Genomic DNA, 16,259 nt, shown 5'->3' on the forward strand with positions numbered 1-16,259 from the left:
CTGTTAACTATTCCATAGGGGGAATATAACTCCATATATATTTGTGCTCACTGTATCTCTAGACACAAAGCTTGAATGGGTATGAAAAGATCTGTCCTTGAGCACAGTACTAAGCTGTAACCAAAGCTGAAGAATCTCTTCATCTTTTGACACCCAGTTTCCTGCCTGATCCCTCCACACACTGAACCACCAGCCATCACAAGCACTTGTGCAGCACTGTGACCGAGCCAGCATGAAGTCACACAACACCACAGCCTCAGACATTAGGGTCTGAATGGCTGAGGACACCTTGGGAGCCCAGAGAGAAGGGCTGGGCCACAGCAAAGGACCTGCTGCATCCCCCATGGCTCAGGACAGCCCGAGGAGAGCCCCGGTGCTGCTGCCCTGAGGGCAGAGTGTGAACATGGCCAGGTGAGAGCAGCAAAGAGCCTTTGCCCTCAGGACAGGACAGGCTCTGCCCTCAGCCACTTCCGCAAATGCACCCTCACATTTTCTTAATATCAGTCTTACAGCAAAATGTGGTGAAGTGTTTCCGTCAAAAGCAAGAGCTCAGGCACTTCCTCCAGCAGCATCACGGTGAGGGCTCACAAGACAGACACTTCTGAACAGGACACGTTGGGCAGCCCCCAGCAATGCCCCTTCCCTGGGCTTGAGGACAGCCATGGAGCTGAGAGCCCTCCTCCTGCTGCTGCTCTGCTTCCCAGGTAAGGAACGGCTGGGCATGAATCTAAGCAGGGGACACCCTTCCCCACCTCCTGCTGCCTGGGGAGCTCCACACCAGAATCCAGCACTGGCCAGACTTTGAGCTGAGCAACTCCTAGGAGGGATGGGAAGGGAAGGGGCAGCCCCAATTCCCACTATTTTTCCATTTAGGCTTGAAGGTCCAACACTTCCAGCACCTGCAACTCTGTGGTTTTAAATCAATGATACCAGATTTTAAATCACAGTGGTGGTCCCAGCTGAAACCTCAGCACTGCCCACCAGAAATCAACCTCTGGTCTCCAAGCAGGTGAATTTAGCCAGGAGCAATTTTGGTTCTCCGAGTTCCTCCAGCCACTAGTAGCCATGGGGGAAGGTCTCAGGCAGTTTCCCCATGTGTTCTGGGAAGCAGAACGCAGCTTCTCTCTCCCTCACCACATCTGATATTTACAGGTTTTCAGGCCCAGATAAGCAGCACAGAGGAGACACGCTCAGAAGGCAGCAGTCTGTACATCCAGTGTCCTTACACAACACAGACTACCCACCAGCAGCAGAAAGTCTGGTGCCGCCTCAGAAACAGACAATGTGAGCCCTTAGTGGAGACAAAAGAATACACACACACAAGCTGGGCTGCAAAGGGGAGAGTCGCTTTAAAGGACAACCCCACAGAGAGAACTGTGTCTGTCACCATGACTGAGCTCCAGGCAGAGGACTCAGGCACGTACTTCTGTGCTTACTACTCCTCTGGGTATTATCCACTAAGGATGATCTCACTGTTTGTTTTCAAGGGTGAGTACCTTTTTCCCCACAAAAAATCAAGCCATGTCAGAATGCAACATTATTCCTTCCCTCCATCCCCACAGCTGAGCAGCTTCCCTGGACCCCCACATTCCCCTCTCTAGCCCAGCCTTGCTCACTGCCTTCCCCACTCACACAGGTATGAGTATGCGGAAGCCCCACAGACCCTGCAAGCTCTCAGCTCTCTTGTCCTCCCTTCCTCACCCCTTCCTTGAGGGACTGCTCTCTTTGAGGGAGCTGCCCCAGGGCAGTTTGTCCCAGGCATCCACTGCTAAGGGCCATGACCACGTCTACTGTTTCACAGAGCTGCACAAGTGGGAGTTGGACAGTGTCTCTGTGCAGTGCCCGCCCAGCACCATGAGCTACAGCGTGGGGACAAAAGTTTGGTGTCGAAGAGAAGATGAGACCTTGTGTAGTGTCATGGCGAGGACAGACTACCCTTCAACACAGCTTAACAGCAAAGCTCTGAAAGACCGAACATCGATCCAGGATGACACCCAGAAAAGGACTGTCACAATCACCATGCAGAAGCTGCAGGCTGAGGACTCTGGCATGTACTGGTGTGCACTCTACAGAAGGTCTCATTTCACCTGGCTCATGGAGGTCAGGCTCTCTGTGCTCAAGAGTGAGTACCTACTGGCAGCCAGGCGTGGATGTCTGCAGATTTCAGCCCCAGTTCCCCTGTTCGTTCTCCCTCCCATCCTGTGCCCCAGCATTAGAGCCCAGCGCTGCCACCACAGCTCACAGCCTTTGCTCTGTCTCTCTGGCAGACACATTGGCAGCTGCCCCTTCATGCTGTCTACTCCCAGCAGAGACTCAGGGGAGGTTCCCAGGAGCTCCCACTCTTCACAAGGGCTTCCCACAGGCAGATCCAGCCACTCCAGAAGCAGCTTCTCCAGCTCAGCACTGGGCTTGCCCATGGTGGGCACTGCTGGAGACCAGTCCCACTGCCAGGCATTGCTCTTGATCTGCCCCCACAGCTGCCATCCCTCCTCAGTCCTTGCCTCCCAGGCCCTGTGGGCTGAGTGCCCATGAGTGTGCAGTCCCTGGGGGAACAAGAGGAAGGGGGCACACATATGTGACTCACCTCTGCACATGTAGTGTGGATCCAGGCCCCTTCTGCTCCTCATGTCTGGAGGTAGAAGATCTAGGGAGCATTCAGCCCACAGCAGTATTCCAGTGATGGTATTGTGCCTGCTTTGGGGTCTCACCAAACATGTTGGGTGTTTTCCAGGGACCAAACAATACACAGCCAAGGAATCAGGCAATGTCTCTGTCCAGTGTCCATACAGTGACCCAGAGTACAGGACTGTGAGCAAAGCCTGGTGTAAAGAGGGAGCAAGGAACTCATGTACAGTGCTGGTCACCACCACCAACTTGGAGTACCAGAGGACACCTCAGCAAGGCAGAGTCAGGATCCAGGATGACACGGAGCAGGGGATTGTCACTGTCACCATGGAGAGACTGCAGGTGCAGGACGCCGGTGTGTACTGGTGTGCACTTTATGAAGATGCTCATCTCTTCCGAATGCTGGAGGTCACACTTAATGTTTCTGAGGGTGAGTAATGACCTGTAGGGAAACACGGTTGGTTGTAGTTTCCAAACTCACTTTCTTACCCTTTCCCTCTGGGCTCTGCACTGCCCAGCTCACACCACCTCCCACATTACATTTACACGTGTCTGCTTGCCCAAGCCCTGTATCACAGTGCCTTCTTATACCAGCCCTGCTATGGAATAGCAGCAGGGAACAGAACTGGAGCAAACATGTGTGCTGTGTTGCTTCATTTCCACCTGAGAGCAGCTTCAATTATCCTCACAGAGGTGTTTCTGTCACTCATTGTCATGATACCAGTTCTGCCCCTTTATAGCAACTTGTCCCTTGCCTTTCAAAGACTATTAAGACTTTCACATTTGGTTGCCAAGGGGACAACCTGTAGACCCATATTTTAAAGACTTCTGTCTGCTAGATTTTATTTCAGCATGGTGTTTTAACAGTATGTGCTAACACTTCAGCACGTGATTGTGGCAGGCCATGCTGCAGCCTGCCCTTCAGGCATGTGGCGGAGCAGCACTGCAGGGATATGGCAGTCCAGAAGATGAGGGGGGATGCTATCATTCTCTAGGTGAAAATCCTATCAGGATTTCTAGGACTGAGTGCAGTCTCTGAGCGAGCAAGCTCCTGCAGGCACAACCTCCCTGGGCATGGAAGGGGCCTGGAAGCAGCTCTTACAACTGGGTCTTGCACTGCCAGCATGCTTTGCTTAGTTCTCATAAGCCTGCCTGCTTAAGCAGAGTTGTTAAGTTCATCATCATTGCTACCTCCAGATCTTGCCCATAGAGCAGATGTGCTTGCACTGAGAGCACATCCATCTGCCATGCACAGGGCTCCTGCTGTGCTCCTGCCCCTCCCTCCCATATTCTGACCTTCTAGTCCCATCCCTGCTGCCAGAATGTGTCCCAGTGACACAGGTGCCCAGGCAGCTTCCCTGTGCAAGGTGTTACAGTGGGAATGCATTTATATCCATGGTAGGAATGGCAGAGAAGCTTAGCTGGTGAATGCAAAGCAACCCAGTAGTGGTAATTCTTCTCTTCATGTTGTGATTGCAGTATTGGCTGGAACAACCTTGCCAGGTGCTACAGGCACAAGTCAAACAACCCCTCCTGCCAACAGCCCAGCCCCGAGGTAAGGCCGACAGAAAGTCTCTGAGCTTGACCACATACAAGAGTAATCAGTGTCTCCTCCACAAATACATGTGTCTGCCTGGGACAGGCAGCCTCTGGGCATCCTGCTCCCAGAGGAATTACACACCACAGTCCCTACCAAAGATGGCATCTCCTCTTCCAGCTCCTGCCCAGACTATAATTACACATGAAGAAGTAGATTGATAAAATCAAGAGACAGCTTTCTAGAATGTAGATGCATGTTCACCTTTTTATCCTATCTTTGCGCTGTGTGGGGTGCTTTCCCTTTTGCAGCCACAGAACCCCCCAGATTCTGCCCCTAAGCCTTTCTGTCTCAACTTTGCTTACTCCTGGCCATGAATATTTAACAATGAAATAGTCCTTGGCTGCTGTTTTATCCTTCTATTTACCAGGCTGTTAAATAGAAGGGATTTTCTTCCCATTTGGACATCTGCTGTCATCAACACTACAGCAACACCTAGAAGTACAACCATACATCAGCTCAGGTGCAGCTAAACACGGGGGAAAGGCAGTACCTGCTCCAGAGATCTGGTACTGTGCTCTGAACTTTGAGCAGTGCCTCATTTTTAAAGCCTGGAGAATAGTTTAGGAAAAGCTTAGAAGGCACAGCTACAGAGAAACCAAGAGAGCATTGCTGCAGGAGAACCAGGCCCTCCTTTCAAGTGCATAAAACCTCAGGCATTAAAGCTATTCCTGTCCCTTTTGTGGTCACAGCTTGATAACGGGCTGCAACAGCATCACACTGTGCTACTGTCTAACACTGGTTACTCCTTTGCTCTGCTGGCTTCAGCTCAAATAGAAATACCTTCATCCTGCTGTCTGGGGTCCTGAGCATCCTGTTCCTCCTGGCACTCATCGGCTTGGTAACACTGTATGTCAGGCGCTGCAAGCAGCTGAAGGCAACAGGTATGTAGAGTCTGGTAATGCCTTGTGTTCTAGTCTGGACTAAGCAGGGCCTTTCCGGGCCATCTCCTTTCCACACCAGGCAAGCTTATTCCCAGCTCCCAGTGCCCTGGAGAAGATAAGGCAGCTGCTGCCTGGGAAGCCTCAAGGCAGGCTCTTTGCTATGAGGTCCCCTGACAATAAGACAAATCCATGCTCCTCCAGACTCTGCATATGACACTTCCTAACATGACAGAGGAGAAGTGGGAACAATGTGGTAGATGGGTTCCACGGGCACCCCCATTGCTTCAGTCTCTGGGCAATCCCACAGCCTTCCCCCAGACTCTGGAAGCAGAGGCAATGCCCAGGCATTTCATGGACTTCTCTACTTCTAAAATCTCTGATTTTAGCTCATTCCAAAGAGAACAGAGAAGAAGAGGACACCTATGAGAAACCAGGGGACACAGCACAGGTAAGGAACACAACAGATTTTCCCTGTGGTACCAAAACCCTTACCAACGCTCTGTTATAACAGCTGAATCATGCTAACAAGTGTTTTCCCTTTCTTTCCATAGCCTGACAGCCATGAAAGACTGGAAAGTCCAAGGGACAACAGCAAAGACCTGAAGTATGTTACCCTGAACTTTAAATCCAGGCTCAGCCCTGAGGACCCTCTCTACTGTAATGTTGAACTAAGTGAGGCTCAGAGGAAACCCAAGGATGAAAACGTGGAATATGCTATCATTGCATTCAAGCAGTTATCAACAAATGACAAGGGATGAAGCACAGAATCCCAAAACAATCCAGAAATGGGAGAAAAGAACTGGAATACAAAGTGGGAATGGGGAGTAGAGGTGTATGGATGGACACTGGGGGAGGATCTAAGGTTTTGCTGCCATGTGTATGTTGCCTATGCATTTTAAGAGCTCCCTTCTATTAGAAGAGACTGACCCCCTCTTTGCTACAACCTCCTTTCAGGGAGTTGTAGAGAGCAAGAAGATCACCCCTGAACCCCCTTTCTGCAGCTGAACACCCCAGTTCCCTCAGCTGCTCCTCACAGATGGGTTCTGCAGAGCTTTCACCACAGAAAACAAGCTCTTGGGGCTTTTGTGCAGCTTCATGGGAGAGCTCCCCTTGGAAAGTGATGCCATTGCTTCCCTCTCTCTGCTGGAAACATTCCAGATTGAGCAGCCATGTGATGAGCAATGTGCAAGGAGTTTGCTGGGGCTCAGCTCCATTTCTCCAAAAGACCACAAACTCTGGCACTTGATGTAGCTGCACCCAGCTATGCAGGAGCCTGAACCCACTCCTCTTCACAAGCCAGTCACATCCAAAAGGCTTCTCTCACTGTGGCTGCAGCAGGGAAGCTGTTGTATTTCTTGAGATTTTCAAAGTTGAAATGACAGCAAGAAAAAGAAAATGGTTCTGGAAATAGTTCCTGCAGCCCTAGATTCCCTGAACTATTTGCTATTCATGCAGTCAGTTACACTGGCTTGAACAGTGGAAGGGTAAGACTGGAAAACAATTGAGTGGAAGAGAGGCATTTTCAGGAAGACAGTTGCTTCTGATCAAAGGGAGCCCAAAACTGTGCTCACTGGAGCAAGAATGAACAAAACCTGCAAGCAGCCAGCCTCAGGGAGACTGTCTGGGCCCTGTGAGGTACCATTTCCTTAAGCTGTAATTAGAGGAGAGAAAAAGAAGGCACTTCTGAATGGAGAGAATAGTAGGTTTATCTGCCTGTGAAGCAGATAAGCACACACGTTACCAAGGGTCTACTTGTACTTCCATTTACTCCAAGTAAATAAGTTCAAGAAAGAAAAACCAGCATCATCCACAGCCTACCAGTCTGCTGCCATCACAGGAGGCTCCAAGTGCCCTCCTGAGCACTGACTGGCTCCGTGTCAGTGCCCCCATGCCATGATCTTCTGTGCTTTCTGCTCCATACAAAATAAAGATGTCTGGTTTGCTCACATAAAGCACCTCACAGCTTCACCCAACACCATGTTCTTGTCTTCTTGCCTTTGGTTAGATGTCAAATAGGAATGCTTCACATGCAGGCTCTTCTAAACCTTCTCACTCCTGAAAACAACCCACATGGTGATGTCCTTGCCCTCCGCTCAGCCTTGTGATGCTGACTGAGCTACCTGCAGGGTCTCCCTGAGGGCCACCCCTTTCCCTTTTGGCTTTGCAGGAATTCAATCCATGCAAAGCCTGCTCTGGTGGACAGGATCCAGGGCTGCACTGGGAGGGGCTCCCAGCACCATGTTTTCAGGCCATCACATGATGCTCTCTTTCAGGCTGTCTAGGCTAAATGTGGTTGTTCATGGGCAGTGCTGATGCCTGAGTTTGCAGCCCACGAGAGAAATGTTCATCCCTGCTGAATTGCTCAATATGCAGGACAAAAAGATGCCAAGTTCCTGTGCTCATTCCTTCCGGCAGAGCAAGGGGGGGGCAAAGCAAGCTGCTCTTGGGCAAGAGCCCTTTTTACTTTCCTTGAGACTCCTCTCCTGTCTCTGCTCAGCTGACATGGAGAAGCTTGTGCACCTCATCTTCTTGGTCTTCTTGTCAGGTAAGAAAGCATACATGGCCTTGGGTTTCAGTTAACAGGGTGAAGGATTGGTGCAAAGCTTGGGCTAGGGTACCTTTGGTAGGGTAAAAACTCTTACTACCTGCCTGAGCACTGCAAAGTCCAGGGCAGTGCATGCAGAGGAACCCTGGAGCACTGCAGTGTGTTCTACATCCTATTCTTCCTCCCCACTTACACTGCAGGGATGCCAGACTCCTTCCTAAGAGTTTGTGCTTTTCCATTCATTTACCAAAGGATGATTCAAGTGCTCAGCTTTTCCCACCGGGATCCTTTTCAGTCAGAGAGGAAGCACTGCAGACAGAAGTCCTGGGTGAAACTGCTAAATCCTGTTAATTTCCATTTGTAGGGCTTGGAATATAAATTACAGCAGGCAGGTTTGAGAGGAGGCAAAGAAAGCTCAGTGAAGGGGCCTTGGGCACTTGACTATGCTCAGCTTGGGAATCAATGTCCATCTGAAAGACAAACAAGGCACAGGACCCAGCTAGCAGGCCTCTCCCTCCAGGCACACTTTGGAGATCCCAGGTACAGCAATGCACAGAAGGGCACTGGTGAAAGGTTCAGGCTTTGGGAGTGCAGAAACCTGCCTCAAAAATCTGAACGAGTTTGGGAAAGAAGTGCCCTATCCTTTTTTCAGCAGCACACAAGAAGGGAAGAGGAACACAAATAGTAAGTGATGTGTCAGCAGAATTGGTTGAAAAGAGGATGACACAAAGTGTTCCACAGGGGCATCAGCAGGTTTATAAATGCCATGATTTGGATGAAGAGATTTTTTGCAGTGCTGTTTCTATTTAAAACAAAGCCAAAGCCCCAAACCCTGGGGCCACTCCTGGAACTGGAGGGGCAAAACTGAAGATGAAGAGGGGGTAACGTGGGATAGGAGAAGGAGTTAAAGTGCTTAGAGGGGTTGCACAGGACAGGACTGAACATGTCGGGGGTAAACCTCAGCTGGAATAACCAAAGAGGGCAACAGATTAGGATAAAGAGTGTGTTGGAGAGCACTAATTCATATTTTTGCCTTCTAATCAAGATGAAAGATTTACACATTTGTTTAGCTTACAATTCACTTAGAATGGTTAAAATGATTTTAAGAAGTGTTATTAAAAGGCTCAGCCAGCACAAAGTCCTGGTTTTTAATCTCTTTCTGTGTTATCATCACTTCTGTTTCACAGAAGGCACAAACATCTGAGTATCTTCACTAGAAATACAGGGATTTCCACAAATACCACACTGCACTTTCTGGAAGTATGAATAGCTCTGCCTCTGCCAAGAGCAATGGAGATTAGGAATAAGGAGCTAAGACCAAGCAGCCACAGACCAGTTGTCAACATGATAAAAATTAGCAGGATATTAAAAGACAAGGTGGAAAAAAATTGCTAAACCCCCATATTTAGAAATTGGGAGTGGGATTAAGAAATAACCTCCTAAGCAGTTAGCTGGGCATGGGTTTGGAGGTGTCATGGTGATTTTAGTACTTCCAGGGCTGTATAAAGAGCCTTAAAATGGGGATAAACTTCATGGGCCTTTACTGCAAAGGAGATTTCCTGCAGGGGGGTATTCCAGAGGCAACTGCATCTGTTAACATGTGTGGAAGTGCTCAGAGCCAAATCCTGAAGCAAGCTGCCTTGCTGAAGCTGGACATGGCAAAGCAGGGATGCCACAGCTCAATGAGAGGCACACACAAACAGCTTGGCAACATCAGGTTAGGAGTTAGGGTTGTAAAAAGAGCTTTTAAAAAGCAAGACAACTTGTGTGGTGCCAACTCAGTCTATGTAAATGCCCAGCTTCATGCTCCTCCTCCTCTCCTAGCAGCCTGTGCAGCAGAGAACATCACGGTGGTGTATGGAATGGAGGGGGACACCATTTCTGTCAACTGCACCTATAACCCCTGGCAGCAGCGATGGAGAGAAAAGAGTTGGTGCAAGCAGATCCATGAGACCAAGTGCCAACATGTGGTGAGTGCCCGACGCTTCTGGCTGCCTTTCCTAAAGAACAGGAACGGTTCCACCTCTATCAGCGACAACATCCGTGAAGGTGTCCTGACAGTCACCATAAAGGGACTCAAGAAGCAGGATGCTGGCTTGTACCAGTGCAAAAGTGACTACCTGGGGGAAACAAACAGCTTAAGGAAAGTGCAAGTGGAAGTGCTGACAGGTATGTCCTGAGGCTCTGAGTTCACAGGTTCTGCAGATGCCAAGGCCTCACTTCAGTAAACATCTATTTGTGTCTTACTCTAAGGAGGAACTGTGTTTCATTGCCTCTTTTTAGTTCCTGATTTACAGTAACATGACCTCACTTTTACAGGACATTCCTTTTACATGTCATCCCTTTATTGCTACCCAGATTAACCTTCTAGAAGCTAGTCCAGTGGCTAGTCTCCCCTTGGTTACCTGTCCCTTGCAGGGGCACTGGTGTTGGTGACACCAATGAGCATCACCCACAAACAGCTGCAGACTGAACTGTTCTGTTTCTGTCATCAGCTGTCCTGGAGACCCAAATGCCAGAGGAGCCGAGGGCTGTGCAGAGCATCTCCAGGTAAGCCACAGAACTCCTCATGCTGTGATCTCTGCTATTCCTAAAACTAAGGCAGATTAGGATTGGCAACCCCATTAGAAGTTGAGAGGAATAGCACCAAAGGCATAGTTTCTACCTGTTCCTAATCCATGACAATTCCTAGAGCTTCTGTGTGGTTTCTAAAGTTTTTATCCTAATTTAAAAAATGCAGTACTTAAGTGTCAAGCAAAACAAATCCTGAAGATCATAATTTCATCTGTATGTGAGATAACCTGTTACCTGTATGTGAGATAACCAGGCTCTGTTGTGCACAAGCAGAGACTGCCTGTTGCATGTTACCATCTTCACATTTGTACTGAGTTTCTTTAAGGCTGTCTTGCAAAGGTTGAACCATCCCCTTCACTGTTGTATTTGTGGTTCCCTATAGCATCCCTCCTGAAGCTGATTTCACTGTCTTCTATATCCTTGCTGGATTACTGGTTTCTAAGTTCCTGGTGGCTGTGCTGATCTTTATCATTGGCAACAGCAGGAAGAGCAGAGAAACAGTGGACGAACCCAAGGCTGAGTGAGCAGCAGGTCCTCCCTTTCACTGGTGATGGAATCAGCCCCTCCTGGGAGAGCACTGCTTAGAGCCACACCAAAGGGAGGTCACAGGGAAATGACCATCAGACATTTGCAGGCAAAGCTTTGCCACCTGCTGTAAGAAAAGCATCGCCTACTAAACATAGGCACCGCTGAACCTGTTGCTCTGGAGAGGGAACGTCACCATCTGCCACTTCTTCCTCTTAGTGATGACCAGCTTTTCCCAGCACAACTGAACTGAAAAGATGCTGCCAGTAGCACCCGAATCTAAAGGAAGAGGATGGGATCGAGGGCTGGGGGAAAAGAGGAACATGAAATCTTTCTGTCAAGAGATCCAGCACAGGCTTATCTGTGTGCAGAGATGCTTCCCCAGGCACATGGAGGGTGAGCAGCTCTGTTCAGTTTTCTCCCAGCTCATTGCTAGGCCAGAAAAAAATTGCTCTGTACAGCTGGCAAATGTACATGCTTTGTTAGAAATAAAACTACAGATAAACCAGCGACAAGACCAGAAGTTTAGGTAACACATCCCAACCACAATGCGTTGAGCAACTCACACACACATCCTCATAATGTAAAAATGGAAAGACATGGTTATGTCTCAAATCCTCAAGAACTTCTGATTCATGGAAATCAGTGATAAAGAACTGATGCAGGTTTCCCATTTGATCTCTAGTGATTGCCCTCCTCAGGCTGGGGCTGGTTATTTCCTTGTCTTCAGCTTTTTTCAAGGTGTCCTACATGTCTCCACAAAACACTTGAATGCTACCCCCAAAAGCATGAAAAACAACCAGAACTAGATGGTCTCTATTGAAAGCTAAGAGTATAATTTGTCTAAAAATCAGGTTTTTAACTGAGATTCCACTCTCTAAAGCCTTTGGCAATGCGGTGTTCTGCTGTCCTCTCCAGCCACTGCCAGCAGCACCATCAGGCAGAGTTACACCAGATACTCATCCCCAGTATCATTTCACCAGGGTCTGAACTGAGACACACCAACTTCGGGTCATTTCAGAACAGTGCCAGGGGACAGATCCTGTCTTTCCAAGGTGATGAAGACTAACTCCCAGAAACTGCCTTGGGCAGTGTGGATCCTTGGTGAACAGTCACTGTGGAAAGGTACAAGGGACAGTGGAACATAATAGAATGGAATGGGAAGTCTCCCTGCAGCCCTGAGCCTGCTTCCTTATTTCTCAAAGCACAAAGTTCTCTTTGCAAGCACAGAATGAACTGGCTCTCTGTATTTCTCCCTGTATTCTTTCTACCCTCTTAAGGGGATGTTTACTAATACGTGACCATTGCTCATCACTCCCCAAAGTGAAGTTGCATTTTGCTCTCCCAGGAAGACCCCAAACCCAAGGCTATTCACATTCTTTTCCCTGCTTGCAAAGCTAAATAAAATCAAACTGATTACCTGACTTAGCATGGAGCCATGACGAAGAGCTGCAGTACACCAGGTCACAGCACATCACCCAAAGAAGAGGTGACACTTAGAATGGGCTGATGTGTTTATGCTGTGTAGAAATGCTCTGAGTCAGCTGGGCAGCTCAGCATATCCACCTTCACTTAGCACCATGCAGAAACAGCAGCTCAGATCCCAAACCTGATGAGGCACTCCATGGTTGTGCTCTGGCTAAACTCACTTCCAGAGGCTAAATGAGCCCATCCACAGCCACACACCACTGCAGCTGTACTAACAAAGCCTGGCTTCAGTATTCCCACGTGCTAACTGTGGTGCCCTGCAACCACGGCAGGACTCCCAAGAGAGAATTCTGGCACATACCTCTATGGGTGATGTGAAGAATATTCTGCTGCAAAGAATACAGGTAGAGGTTTCACTTGAGGGTGAGCTACAATGTCAACAGTGCACGGGGTGGGAGACAGCTCAAATAAATCAAGAGTGATGTGTCACTTCCATTTTTGCTTTACAGCAAAAGATGGTGTACCCAGACATAAAGATCCCACTAGAGGTTATCAAGGACAGGGTAAACTCTATTATATAGTTCAACACAGAACCACAGTATGTACCTGTATCTAGAGGCAGAAGTGGCCAGGAAATTATTTTTTGCCATATGAAATAAAAAAGTCTCAAAGGAAATAAAAAGAAAATAATACTTTATGGATTCCCATCAAAACCACTGAATACCATTTTGTAGGATTGTATTAATCAAAACCAAATGGGTTTGCGACAGCGCTATTTCAAGTTGATGAGAACTAAAAAACAGCTTTTGCACAAATGTTTCCACTCAGTTAAACGTGTTTTCCACTCACAGGAACCTTTCACACAGAAAAGCTTTGATAACTCATGTAGCAGACCTGTATAAGGCATAAGAAATCAGCTGAGGGGTCCCAGGGAACCTGAGAGCAGCCCTGGAGCCTGACAACCCTTGCCCAGGAAGGGCAGCAGGAATCCAGATTTCCCATTTGCCACCCCAGCTTCATCTCCAGTGACCCTCCTCCTGGGGCTGCTTATTTCCTTGTCCTCTGCAAGTTCTCTTTGTGCTGGTGTTAGCTTTGCTGCATGAGAGGGACGCACCAGGGGGATACAACTCCACATTCAGGAACTGAAAACAGGTCCAACTCAACAAAGCAGCCCAAAGCCTAGGGCTTAATCACAGAATTTTGCTGAATTTACCAATTTGTAACCAACTGCTGAGGTTGGATGTGTCTGGGGTGTGAGGCAGAACACAGCTGAAATGTTGAGGAACAGGGATCCACAGCCTTTCCTGACAAAAATACCTGCACTTTCTAATAGCCCAGCATTGCAGTTCAGCTTTTGGTAAGCAAATCTAGTGGGAAGCTGGGGTGTATTTCTTTTTCCAAATTACTCTATTTTTAAACAACAGGCAACTATAAACCCAAATACAGGAAACTACTTCTCTCTGGTAGCAACTGATACAGTACCAGTCACTAGAGGGCTTGAAATACACAAGTAATAACGCACTTGACATGTTTCAGTAAACAAGGGTCCTGTGGAAAAACATTTGTCTACTTTATAGTATAAACTGTCTTCAGCTTGAACACATGGGTGTAGAATTTACACCCAAAGTTAGTTATTTTGATAAAGGAATAACTTTGTATTTCCTTGCTTTTGGTGCTTGCTAATAATACCACACCCATGCTGCAATATAAACCCATCGTAAATTACACATACACTGATCAAACTCCTCAATCCTTTTATCATGGTGCTGTCTGCAAACATTCATTAGGGATTATGGATAAATCCCAAAAGTCATCTGATTGAGATTTTCATCTGAATTCTATGAGCTGGAGCCCGGAGAGGGCCAAACAGGATACAAAAATGGGTTTAACTTTTTGGTATTAAGATCCCAAGAAGACTCCAGCCTCGGTGCTGGGTGGCATGGGAGGAAAGGGATGTGAAAAGGCAGAGAATACATCCATGAATCATATAAACTCCACTCTGCCTGCCTGGGAGTGCTTGTACAATTCTGAAAGGGGAAGAGGGATAGGGAAGAAGGAAATTCTGTTGTGTGGTCTGGTGTGGCTACATGACAGGAGGCTTTTTGCCATTAATAATAGCTAAAGAAACATATTTCTGGCTTCCTAAACAGGCTTGCACGAGCGCACCCCTCACTTCCTGTGCCAGCTTCCCATTTTTTGTTCTTGCATGCTGTTATTTTTAATTGTTCTGAGCTTAACCCACAACAGCTGCATTAACCAACTGTTAAATGAGTGAAACCCTTGTGCTTTGGGTCATTTCTGAGCTGTCGGAAGTGTTGGTGTGGGGACCACACCATTAAGGTCTGACATAATGCACAACAGCAGAGACCAACAGTTCATGTAAGAGGCTGCAGCACACAAATCCAACTCCTTATTTATCCTACTTGTCTCTTTGAAAGCACCTCAGCCTTTGCCTGCATAGACCCTCATAAGGATGCAATGGCATACACAGTGACAGGCTGGGGGCTCAGATCCTAAAGCAATAGAAGAAAAAAAACAGCTTAACAGAGAGGCTCACGGGTGCACACGTCTTTCTGCCTAAAAAGCCGAAGATGATCTGCTACCATATGATAAATTCAAGGGTGTTTCTAGGGACAGTTTATCTCTATGGATGTTGTCAGTCCCCTGTCATGAACTATCAAAATGTAACTGCCTGATTTAAAATAAAGACACAAGAAACATTCTCAAATCTTTCCAAACCTGTAACATCTTACAGGTATTTTCCTTCTGTGCACATGATGGAGACTTGCTCGTAACCTGAACTGCCTATAATGAAGGAAGAATTATCTTAAGACCCAATTTAAATGGGCATCTTTGGAAAGCACCAGCAACTCACCCTAGTTCAGCTGTGGAACCACATTCTGGAATGGTCTAACAGGTACAAGCAGCCCCTGGACACTTGAGACATGACAAACCTGGTTGTGTTTTCAGCTAAGCCTGTCAGAGACAGCTGGTTAGAGACCTAGTTCTGGTTTGGCAGTTGAATAATGGTATAAACACGTACCTGACTAGTGTCTCGCACGTCCTCCCAGCTTCTTCCTCATTTGATGGCAACAGGAAGACAAGGTGCAGCACTCAAGGAACTGGCTGTATCACACGGACAGGGCACAGGATGTAAGAGGACAGGAGTTTCTTCTAGGACTGAGGCTATTGGTCAATACCTTCCATTCCGGTGCCTCCAGAGGTCTCTTAGAATCATAGAATAGTTTGGGTTGGAAAGGACCTTAAGATCACCCAGTTCCAACCCCCCTGCCATGGGCAGGGACACCTCACACTAAACCATGGCACCCAAGGCTTCATCAACCTGGCCTTGAACACTCACAGTCAAGAATTTCTTCCTTAGATCCAATCTAAACTTACACTGTTTAAGTTTGAACCCGTTACCCCTTGTCCTATCACTACAGTCCCTAATGAACACTCCCTCTCCAGCATCCCTGTAGCCCCCTTCAGACACTGGAAGCTGCTCTGAGGACTCCACACAGCTTCTCTTCTCCAGGCTGAACAGCCCCAACTTTCTCAGCCTGTCTTCATACAGGAGGTGCTTCAGTCCCTGATCATCCTCGTGGCCTCCTCTGGCCTTGTTCCAACAGTTCTGTGTCCTTTTGATGTTGAGGACACCAGAACCGCACACGATGTTCCAGGTGAGGTCTCACAAGAGCCTCTTTAACTGCTAAGAGCACTGGCCTAAGTGCACTGTAAGAACATAATAATCATATAATAAATCATACTGCCTGGGCTCTGAGTGGAGAAGCAAAGCCTTCCTCTACCCCTCGACACCCCCTCAAACACCACCCACCCACAGCCGCCATCTTGAGGCACTGCCTTCCTCAGGCTGTGAGCCTGAGGTGAGCTTCACCAGCCAATCAGAGGTGTCCCAGCCGCAACGCCCAGCCAATGAGCACCCTCAGCCTGGCGCCAAGGGCGGGCACAGCAGTGCCTCAAGCAGCAAGATGGCGGATGGGGATGGAGCAGAGGAACACCAAGATGGCCGGTGCCCACAGCCTTCCCTCATGGAGGGCGGGAGAGCGCGCTGGCTGCTGGG

At 48.2% G+C, this 16,259-nt stretch overlaps 2 protein-coding genes across 4 annotated transcripts; both read left to right on the top strand.

Moving 5' to 3' along the window:
• Nucleotides 1–580: 580 nt before the first annotated feature.
• LOC101879796 (polymeric immunoglobulin receptor-like) lies at nucleotides 581–7,021 on the top strand. The gene is made up of 8 exons (XM_005142862.3): nucleotides 581–704; nucleotides 1,153–1,488; nucleotides 1,802–2,122; nucleotides 2,732–3,055; nucleotides 4,105–4,180; nucleotides 4,991–5,106; nucleotides 5,493–5,554; nucleotides 5,658–7,021. Exons 1-8 carry the CDS (start codon nucleotides 662–664, stop codon nucleotides 5,862–5,864), a joined length of 1,485 nt encoding a protein of 494 aa, XP_005142919.2. The 5' UTR covers nucleotides 581–661; the 3' UTR covers nucleotides 5,865–7,021.
• Nucleotides 7,022–7,491: 470 nt separating this feature from the next.
• On the top strand, nucleotides 7,492–12,133 carry LOC101876537 (triggering receptor expressed on myeloid cells 2). 3 transcript variants are annotated; one of them, XM_005142842.4, is made up of 4 exons: nucleotides 7,492–7,651; nucleotides 9,476–9,820; nucleotides 10,147–10,201; nucleotides 10,608–12,133. In XM_005142842.4, the coding sequence occupies exons 1-4, from the start codon at nucleotides 7,609–7,611 to the stop codon at nucleotides 10,747–10,749; spliced, it is 585 nt and encodes a 194-aa protein (XP_005142899.2). In that variant the 5' UTR covers nucleotides 7,492–7,608; the 3' UTR covers nucleotides 10,750–12,133. The 3 variants fall into 3 exon arrangements, with proteins under 3 accessions (XP_005142899.2, XP_030899350.1, XP_030899349.1); XM_031043490.2 differs by having other exon boundaries at nucleotides 10,707–12,133; XM_031043489.2 differs by having other exon boundaries at nucleotides 9,479–9,820.
• The last annotated feature ends 4,126 nt before the right edge of the window (nucleotides 12,134–16,259 follow it).

The sequence above is a fragment of the Melopsittacus undulatus genome, chromosome 16 (genome assembly GCF_012275295.1).
Source record: "Melopsittacus undulatus isolate bMelUnd1 chromosome 16, bMelUnd1.mat.Z, whole genome shotgun sequence".
NCBI classification, from domain to species: Eukaryota; Metazoa; Chordata; class Aves; order Psittaciformes; family Psittaculidae; genus Melopsittacus; species Melopsittacus undulatus.

Coding starts and splice junctions, on each gene's coding strand:
- LOC101876537 (XM_005142842.4), top strand. CDS start 7,609: ATGGAGAAGCTTGTGCACCTCATCTTCTTGGTCTTCTTGTCAG. Junction 7,652..9,475: donor CTTCTTGGTCTTCTTGTCAG/GTAAGAAAGCAT, acceptor CTCCTCTCCTAG/CAGCCTGTGCAGCAGAGAAC. Junction 10,202..10,607: donor GCTGTGCAGAGCATCTCCAG/GTAAGCCACAGA, acceptor GGTTCCCTATAG/CATCCCTCCTGAAGCTGATT.
- LOC101879796 (XM_005142862.3), top strand. CDS start 662: ATGGAGCTGAGAGCCCTCCTCCTGCTGCTGCTCTGCTTCCCAG. Junction 4,181..4,990: donor GCCAACAGCCCAGCCCCGAG/GTAAGGCCGACA, acceptor TGCTGGCTTCAG/CTCAAATAGAAATACCTTCA. Junction 5,107..5,492: donor CAAGCAGCTGAAGGCAACAG/GTATGTAGAGTC, acceptor CTCTGATTTTAG/CTCATTCCAAAGAGAACAGA.